The sequence below is a fragment of the Rhinopithecus bieti genome, unplaced genomic scaffold (assembly GCF_001698545.2).
Source record: "Rhinopithecus bieti isolate Rb0 unplaced genomic scaffold, ASM169854v2 scaffold_19233, whole genome shotgun sequence".
NCBI classification, from domain to species: domain Eukaryota; kingdom Metazoa; phylum Chordata; class Mammalia; order Primates; family Cercopithecidae; genus Rhinopithecus; species Rhinopithecus bieti.
The window spans coordinates 46,313-55,925 of NW_016809338.1; the positions used below are offsets into that span (position 1 = coordinate 46,313).

The following is a 9,613-nucleotide window of genomic DNA, read 5'->3' on the forward strand; positions in this document are numbered from 1 at the left end:
TAACCTGAGACTCCTCCTCGCATAGTGCACCTTCGGGAAAGGGAGGGGTCGGGACGGTGGATGGAAGCCCCCGTTGTGCCAGGTAACATGCCCGCTTCTGTTGGGCTCCAGGTTGAGCATCTGACAGAGTCCCACTGTCTCTCACGGCCAAGGCCCATCTCTGGAAGGAGCGTGTGCCCTTTCTCATCAGGATTTACTGGCAAATTACCTATGAATGCAAGCCTGATTGATGTATCTCCTACAACCAGCCAGGGATGAACAGGGATGCAGGGTCTTTCAGTCCTGGCCCTGCTGGCTCATGGTTGGGGCAGGGGAAGAGCAATCCAGGACATGCAGTGTACAATGTGTAACATCACTCTTTATTATGAAAATAAATGGTGATTATGAGTGGGGCGAATACACAGAACAACTGGTTCTTCAAGTGGTTATGTTACCTCGCCTGCAAGTTAACTTTGGCTTTCTAGTGAGCCAGGCCGCCAACCCCAATCCTGGGCATGGCCTTAGGCTGGTAAAAAGAGGAAACAAAGAGGATGTGAATGAAGACAAAGAAGACATCAAAGGGCTCCTTTTAGGGAATTTGCTTGAAGGCCTCCACTGGGATCTTGCTCTCGGTCTAGAGGAACTAAAGAAAAGGAGTTGGGACATCCAAAGAGCCAGATGCTCTGGGTTCCATACCCAGACCACCTGGCCTCAATTTTCTGGCCTTTCTGAAATACAGGAAACATCCACGTTTTACCCACTTGATTCCCAGATCTCACCTGGAGCATAGTGAAAACCTGGTCAGCTTTGGTATAGTTCTACTCACTGTCCTGAAGGCACCTGGGGTGGGAGAAGAACAGGTGATCTCCGACACACTGACTATGCAATGCCACCCCTTAATCTATGCTACTTTTTGCTGGGACACATGTACCAATATGAGCACTATTGTAACAATGAATAAAGGCCTACGGAAAACCAAAATGCCTGTCGCTGACATTCTTGCCCACTAGAATACAAAGCAGAAAAATCGGGTTGTTCAAATGAACAAGGGCTTAATACATATTGACAAAAAAAGATGTTCAAGAAATAATAAATAGAAATTCAAAACTAAAAATTATCCTCTAATTTTAAAATTGTGGTATAAGACAGGATTCACCATTTTAAGGTGTACAATTCAGTGATTTTTCTGGTATATTTACAAGATTGTGTAACCATTACAATTTTATCTACCCAAAACATTTCCACCACCTTAAAAAAAATACTCCTTACCTGTTAGCAGTCACTCCTCATTCCCCTTTTTGCCCAGACCCTGCTTACTATTCATCTGTTTTCTGTCTCTATGGATTTGCCTATTTGGGGCATTTTATATAAACGACCTCATACAATATATAGTCTTTTGTGATTGGCTGTTTTCACTTAGCATAATATTTTCAAGGGTCATCCATGTTATAGCATGTATCACAACTTCATTCTATTTTATTGCCAAGTAATATTTCATTATATAGTTATATCACATTTGATTTATCTTCATAAATTGATGAATATTTGGATTGTTTCCACTTTTTGACTATTATGAATAATGCTGCAATAAACACTCATTTTCAAGTTTTTGTGTGAACACAAGTTTTCATCACTCTTTGTGTAATTGCTGTGTCATATAGTAATTCCATATTTACCATTTTGAAGAACTGCTAAACTATTTTCCATAGTGGCTGCATCATTTTCCATTCTTACCAGCAATGTATGAGGGTTCCAATTTATCCATAGCTTTGTCAACATTAAAAAAATTTTTTTAATTGACATAATAATTGTACATATTTATGGGGTACATAATGATGCTTTGATACATGCAATGTACAGTGAGCAGATGAATGTAACTAGCATATCCATCATCTTAAATATTTATCTTTGTGTTGGGAACCTTTAATATTCTCCTTCTAGTTATTTGAAACTACATATTATTGTTAGCTATAGTCATCCTACAATGCTGTAAAACACTAGAACTTATTCCTCCTATGTAGCTGTAATTTTGTATCTTTTAACGCAGCTCTCCCTATTGCTTTCCTCCTATCAACACTTGTTATTTCAATTTCAAAAACTGGTAGCCATCCTGCTGTGTGTGAAGTGATACCTCAGTGTGGTTTAGATTTTAACTGGGTTATTTTCATTTTTATGGTTGAGTTCCAAGAGTTCTTTATATATTCTGAATACAAGTCCCTTATCAGATATATAATAATGCACATATTTTCTCTGATTCTTGGGTTGTCTTTTCACTTTATTGATAGTGCCTTTTGATGCAAAACAAGTTTTAAATTTTGAAAAATCCACTTTATCTAATTTTGTGTGTATATGTGTGTTTTGTTATATGTCAGAAACCATTGTCTAATTCAAGGTCACAAAGATTCACTCTTTTGTTTCCTTCTAAGATTTCTATAGTTTTAGCTCTAACTTTTAGGCCTTTGGCTATTCTGATTTATTATTGTATATGGCATATGACGGGGTACAAATTCATTGTTTGTGAGTGGATATCCAGTTGTGCCTGCACCAGTTGTTGAAAAGGCTATTCTTTCTTTACCCACTGACTTTTTTTCTTGGCGCTCTGGTAGAAAAACAATTGACCATAAAGGTAAGGATTCTGGTTTATTTTGGACTCTCATTTTATTACATTGATCTATACATCTATTCTTAGGTCTGTATCACTCAGTATGGATTGATTACTGTAGCTTTGTAGTAAGACTGCAGTAACTTTGTAGTGGGTCCTCCAACTTTGTTCTTTTTCAAAATTATTTTTTATTCTGCATTCATTGTATTTTCATTTAAATGTTAGGGTTAACCTCTTAATTTCTACAAAGAAGCCAGCTGGGATTTTGATATGGATTGCATTTGCATTGAATCTATATATAAATTTGGGGAGTATTGACATTTTAACAATATTAATTCTTCCAATCCAGGGACATGGGATATCATCCCATTTATTTAGGTCTTCCTTAATTTCTTTCTATAATGTATTGCAGATTTCGAAGTAAATGTTTTGGATTTTTTTTGTTGTTAAATTTGTTCCTATGTTATTTTTATGCTTTTGTACATGGAATTGTTTTCTTAATTGTATTTGCTTATTGTTCATTACAGGTATATAATAATACAATCGGTTTTTGTATATTGATTTTGTATCCTGAAACAATGCAGAACTTGTTTATTAATTTTAACGAGTTTTAAGTGGTTTCCATAGGATTTTATATATACAAGATCATGTCATGTGATCTGAACTCTATATTGTTTAAAATTAATTTCATTATCACAGTTAATGTATATACTTTATGAGCCCACTCATTTTGGAAACACAACATCTAAATAGTTATTTTACAAATTAACTGAAAGTTTCCGTTTTCACTCCCCACTCTTCCCAGCTCACATCTATCCTGAAAGACTCCCAGCACTCACTTCTGAGACTGCTCAAGTTTCATCCCAGACTCCATGGAGACAGTCTCCACCATTTCCTGCTGCTCCTGGGAGAGGGTAGGCAAGGAGCTGGAGGAGGGTGCAGGCATTGGGATGGAGAAGGCACTCTGGGTCTCCTTCATGCTGGCATTCCTCACAATCAGCTTGTCATTCACAATATACAGACTGAAGGAAAGGTAAGCTCTCAGACAACCGGAAAAATGGACAACCCCACACTTGCAACAATAATCCTACTTCCACTGCCACTGAGGAACCAGATTCCTTCCAAGCCCCTACTCTGCCCACCTTTCAGATTCCTTGGGTGGTAGGCTTTACCCCTGCTGCAGAGTCCACCTTCGGAGAGATTGTCTACCAGTTTCCTTAGATTTGTAGATTTAACCCCAATGCATTTACACTTTACAAAAGAAGTAGACATCCCATTTTCAGAAAAGGACTGTTTCACAGAGAAATCTTATAACTGGACAAAAAGATACACAGCTAATTAGCAAGTATTGTGGCCAAAAAGAGAATCTGGTATTCTCATAATCTAGACTTCTTCTTGGATCTACCAGTTGGCTTTCCATGGTACTGAGAACATCCCGAGGACTGCACCACCACATTACCACACCATTGGCTCCAGGACAGAATGGGTACTCCCACCCACAACACAGCACTTACTTGGAATTGCTGATAGAAGTCAAGATGAAAGTTCGGGTGAAGGCAAGAACAGAACCTGGAGACTCTCCTTCCACTTTAAAAACAACAAACGATACTTCCTTACAGTTGCATATGCTTTACAAATTCATACAGGGTTCTCCAGTCAAGGAGATAATCTTTTTGTACCCTGAAGGGAGCCAGCCTGGGACAACTTTTCAGTGAGAGTCAGGAGGGGGTTTCAGGGACTGAGAGGGCAACATTAGGAACAACTGGCTCCCAGGGATAGAACCCCCTAACATGTGTCAGGTCTCTTGACAAACATAAGTTCGCTTGATTCATTTTACACGGTTGCCCAGGAGATGAGCTTACCAACCCCATTTTGCAAATGAGGAAACTGAGGGGTTAGGTAACAGGACAATGTCCCAAGTTTGCAAAGTAACAACCTGGGATGAGAACCATCAAACTCTACAGACTGTGTCCCTAACGCCTGAGCGGTGCAGGTGCAGACAGGTATGGATGTAGGTCAGGAAGTAATGATGTTTGGGAACAAAATTGGGGGAGACGAAGAACACAAAGGGAAGGGAACAAAAAGGAAAGAACACAAAGATAACAGAAAGTTGCCAGGAGAGGAAGAACACAAATGGAGAGGAAGAATGCAAGGGGAGGGGAGAAGAGCAACCTGGGAAGCTGAGAGCGTTATTGGAGTAAGCCCAGCCTGGGGAAGGGAGTAATGAGTGATCTGGAGAGAAGAATCTATAGACACTCACCTTCCTTAAATACTCCATTGACAGAAAAGAAGAGCATCCTTTCCTGAAAGGGAAGAAGAAAAAACTAGAGCCTTCATGATCCTCCTACCCACCTACCTACTTCCTATCTACTCCAGCTCTCTGGGCCTGACTGAGGGAGGAAGCAGGTGCTCACCGTCTGGATGCACAAATCTACCACATAGGAGTTAAGGTCATGCTGAGTTCTGGGCAATACACTGAGGGAGTCCACAATCTCATGTTTTGTGTGCTTCAGCAACTGAAGCCTCAGGCCTGTGTGAGAAAGAGAAGCATTGAGGGCTGCCACACCCTGTACCCTGTACCTTATTATTGACTTTCCACCCCATTTCCCATGCTGATCTTCCCCCATCACACACTCACGAGGGTCCTTGATATTCTTTATATTCCTGCTATCCTTGAAGTATTTTTCCAAGCTGCTCCTAGAAGAAGAGGAGGGACAGGAGTGGGTGGTCTGGGTAGTGCAGACATTTCCAGGAACTGGCCTTTTCGGGGGAGCCACATGGCCCCAGACCAGAGTCAGAGCTGTGACACTCACGGTTCTGGGTCCTCAGGGTTGAGGGTAATGGTCAGGGAGAAGCAGGCCTTGTCATGGTAAACACTGAGGAGACCCTTTCGATCTTCAGAGTCATAGATCAAGTAATACCTGTGAAAGAGCAGTGGGGATAGGCTATCTCTGTGGCCTGGGCCCCCAAATGAAACTTGAAGACTTCCTAAATCCATGAGTAGACATTTGCTTGGGTGGCCTGTCTTGTCTCAGCCTTCCACTGCTTTAGGACTCTGGGGTACTTACTGAAGCAGGAACTGAATTACCAGACTCTTTATGGTCTCAGATCCTTTATAGCTTTCCTGGAATCAAAAGACATCTTGAAACTATGTGGTTTAAAAAACATCCCTTACAATATCTCAAATCTGGCCCCTCCTTACCTTACAAGGTTTTATTATCTCAGGGGCTTCCATGCCAATTATAACTGGAGATCCTAACTCCTGGCCATCCTAAGCAAGGAAAGAGGCAGTCAGCAGTGCATACCAGAGAGGTAGAGCTGGATGAGCAAGGAGATGAACAGGCCCAGAGGGAAAAAGGGTTAGAGGTGAGGCGTGAAATGGCCCCCTCAAAATTCTATCAGCAAGACAACAGTTGGAGTCTTCAACAGTGGGTCTTGGAAGCATCTATATTATTAGATGCAACTTTTGTGAGAATTAGTGAGTGTGAGTGCTTGTGTGTATTCAAGGACATTTTATTCCAGGGAGAATATTCTTGTCTTTTTCAGGAATCTATGCCTCTAAAGTAGATGAGGGTTGGATACAAACATGTAATCTAGGCAAGAGCCAAAGGACTTGAGGGCAGGCATGGAGGTCATGTACTTGAGTAAGAGGAGACAATGATGACAGTGAATACTTACCAGGCGTAACAACTTGGGGAAATATTCCCGGATGGTACTGTCCATAACAAAAAATATAATGAAGTGATTGACAATTCAGAGTTGCACAGCCTCTCTCCCTCTCCCTCTCCCTCTCCCTCTCCCTCCCCTCTGCCTCCCCTCTCACTCTCCTCCCTCTCCTTCCTCCTGGTTAGCTTCCACCTAGACTGTCCCGACTCTCTTCTCCAGTGCCACAAGAAGCAACATTGGGAGCTCCAGGGTTTCTTCCCCCTCCCTCCCTCCCCTTTGTCCAAATCTCGACAGAAGGCTCCGCAGGGAGCAGGAAATGGAGTGGGAGCGCAGGGCTCTGCTACCCCACTGGCTGTCCATCAATCTGCCTGGCCTGGCCCTGGCCAAGACCAGGTCAGCCCTTAGGGATGCCCAGGATGCTGGGATAGGTAGGTGAGTGAGGCTGGGCTCAGGAGACAGGAAGGGTAAGGCAGGGGGATGACAACAGAAATGGGGTGAAGGTAGGGGAGGGAGAGACAAGTGAGACATAGGAGAGGAGAGATAAGGGAGAAATAGGATGCAAAGTAAAGGGAGGGGAAAGATGTTCTACTGTGGAGGTGGAGTTCAGGGAGGTATAGAGGAGAAAAGGGCTCCCCTGCTGCAGCCCTTTCTCTCATCGCCCCCAGCTGGCCCTGGGGACTGAGGCAGGAAGGGAAAACATGCACCTGTTGGGCTGGGGCCCACTGGATGCGGCTGGAGCCTTTCTCACCGGTGTGAGCGCAGTCTGAGCTGAGCATGGGAAACAGAGCAGCCACAGGGACAAGAGACCTTCTCCCAGGAGGAGTGAAGGGTCAGGCCCCAGCTCAGCATGGGGTTCAGAGTCTGGGGACCCACTCTCCCGACCACTGCATTCTCTTCTGATGGTCCCTGACTCCTGTGCCCCTCTGTGCTGGCACCTTGACTGAGAAATGCTACCCGTCTCGGGCTACCCAGGACTCCTCTGAGGGCCCAGGCAGGACAATGTGAGGTGTGGAGGGAAGGAGAGGCAGTGCCCTGAGAGGCCTGTCCTTCTGTCTCCTCAACCTCCTCGGCCCTCTGCCTTCCACTTCCGCCTCAGGAACGTGGCCCACTTCTGGTCCCTTGACTCAGGAAACCCAGGTTTCTCCTCAAGGAAGGCCCAGTTCCTGGCATTGGGCCAGAGGAAGAGATGGCATGACAGCAGCCACCCAGGGCATCAGCCCTCAGTATGAAACAGGGAAGCCCCAATGTCAGCCCAGGACAGGTGGCGGGACATTTTTGGAGCAAGAGGAGAACCCCTCTTGGAACAGGGGAGGGAAGCCCCATCTCAGCATGGAGGCAGGAAGGCCTGTCTCAGCATGAGGCCCTGGACTAAAGGAGTCTTCTTGGTCCAGGGCACCAGCATCTCAACACTGCTGGTCCTGGGGAGGTGGGGGAGCCCCGCTTCCTGGAGCACACTCACGGTGGGCACACTGGAGGAAGTTGGGTAGAGACAGGCAGGAAACACACCCCAGAGCAGGTGAAAAGGGGAGCATGTCAGAGGAAGGAAAGGAGACCTCTAAGCACAGATGAGTGAGTGACACAGAGAAAGGAGTGTGTGTGTGTGTATGTGTGTGTGTGTGTGTGTGTGTGTGTATGTGTAGGAGGGGAAGTTTGTGGTCCTCCCAGAGGACCAAGGCCGCTCCTTCCTGCAGAAGGACACTTTCAGACACAGCTCAGTCACCCAGGGAGCAAAGGTGCCCAGGAAGGGCGACAGGGGTTGCCACTGACCTTACATAGGCGGACTGGTCCGAGAAGGTGCTGCACAAGGGGTTCCCTTCTAGCCATAGCTCTTCGAGCTTCAGCCCTTTCACCTTGCCCAACTCCCACGCCGACTCCAGCTAAGAAAGATGGGGAGGAAACTGGAGAAGGAGGGCCAGGGAAAGAGAGACACCTGGGACCATGGGTCCCGAATTCCCCAGCCCTCATAGTCACCCACAGATACCTCTGCCTGCCTGTTGCCATTATCCTGATGTGTACTGCCATCCACCCTCCATCCAAAGTTGATCTGGCTCCCCTTCTCACCTTATTTTGGAGAGGTTCAGGGTCTTGACTTTGGGAGCCTTCTCTATAATGTCAGGCAGGCCATCCAGCTGGTCCAGTTTGTTGTCACACAAGTTCAAAGATAATAGCTATCGGGTAAGAACAGTTAGAATGACGGATACTATCTCGAGGCTTGGAGACAAATCTGCCTTTCACCCCATCTCTTCCACCCCTCTAATTAAATACTAGCGCTGGGCCTAAGGCCTCACCTCAGGGAAATTCCTTTCAATGATCTTCAAAGTGGCAGCCATGCAGTTTCTTCGATTCAGGATTATATCAATATGATGTTTCACCAAGTCTCCAGGAAGCCAAGAGAAGGGAATCAGAAGGCTGTGAGGGGCCTGACTGGACCAGCACCAGCACCAACCCCTCCCAAAGTTGCCATCCATATAAATATCCCTCCCAGGCCGACTGTTCTGCCCCTACTTGCCCTAGAATTGCTGCTGTCAGCCATACCTGGGTCAAAGCGGAGCCTCTGGAGATCAAGAGCTTGCTGGGAGACATCATATCGTTTGTTCAGGGTCAGCTGCAGAGACAGAGACAAAGAAAGCAGCTCTGAGGCTCTGGTGGTGTGGTGGTCATGACAGGGAAGTACAGTGCGGGTGAAGAAGAGGTGCCTTGAGTCTGTATTACCTTTAGCTGTGCCATCTCTTTTGGTTTCAACATTTTCTGCATAGACTGGGGTTTAGTAGAAAGATTGACAAAAACAAATACCTGCAAGAAGGCGAGGCAAGGTAAGCACCAGGACCTCTAATCTCAAAAAGACAAAGACTAGCCCCTGGCCTGGCCTCCTTCCCAGAGACTACATATAGGGAGTGCTGTTGACATATACCTTTTGGTTTTTCTCATCATGAATCTTGCAGTTGACTTTCTTTAATGCACAGGCAGCACTAGCATCCTGAACAAAGAAGTGGGCCTGATTTTTGTTGTAGTGGAACTACAGGGAATAAAGGCAAGAGCAATAGTGTCAGAGATCAGTGGCTCCTGCTGAGTCAGGCGTCTCCCCCTCCCTTGTGCCCACTCATCTGGCTTCACCATCTTCACTTACAGCGACTGGAGTGAAGGGGACATTGCAATGGCTCTGGATTGAATTCACTATCCAAGTCTTATCATACTTTATCCCATAGGGAATCTAATGGTGAGAAGAAGGGATAGGATAGAAGAGAGACAACATGGAATTAAGTCTGGAAAATAACCCAACTAAGTGTTTTATTCTAACCTTCTAATGGAGCTTTAAAAGACTTCTAAGGAGGAACAGCTCCAGTCTCCAACTCCCAGCGCGAGCGA

The 9,613-nt window shown here is 45.2% G+C and overlaps 1 protein-coding gene across 1 annotated transcript; it reads right to left on the reverse strand.

Annotated features, from left to right (window-relative positions):
• Positions 1 to 554: 554 nt before the first annotated feature.
• LOC108540254 (nuclear RNA export factor 2-like) lies at positions 555 to 9,458 on the reverse strand (the record flags this gene model as incomplete). The annotated part of the gene is given in 18 exon segments (XM_017889193.1): positions 555 to 819; positions 3,421 to 3,603; positions 4,096 to 4,168; positions 4,842 to 4,884; positions 4,996 to 5,111; positions 5,220 to 5,278; positions 5,395 to 5,502; positions 5,650 to 5,705; positions 5,784 to 5,852; positions 6,260 to 6,296; positions 8,015 to 8,124; positions 8,178 to 8,238; positions 8,309 to 8,415; positions 8,536 to 8,624; positions 8,783 to 8,852; positions 8,960 to 9,040; positions 9,159 to 9,263; positions 9,375 to 9,458. Coding segments are annotated over 18 exon segments (1,716 nt in total), but the record flags the coding sequence as incomplete, so codon positions are not given.
• Between the last annotated feature and the right edge of the window lie 155 nt (positions 9,459 to 9,613).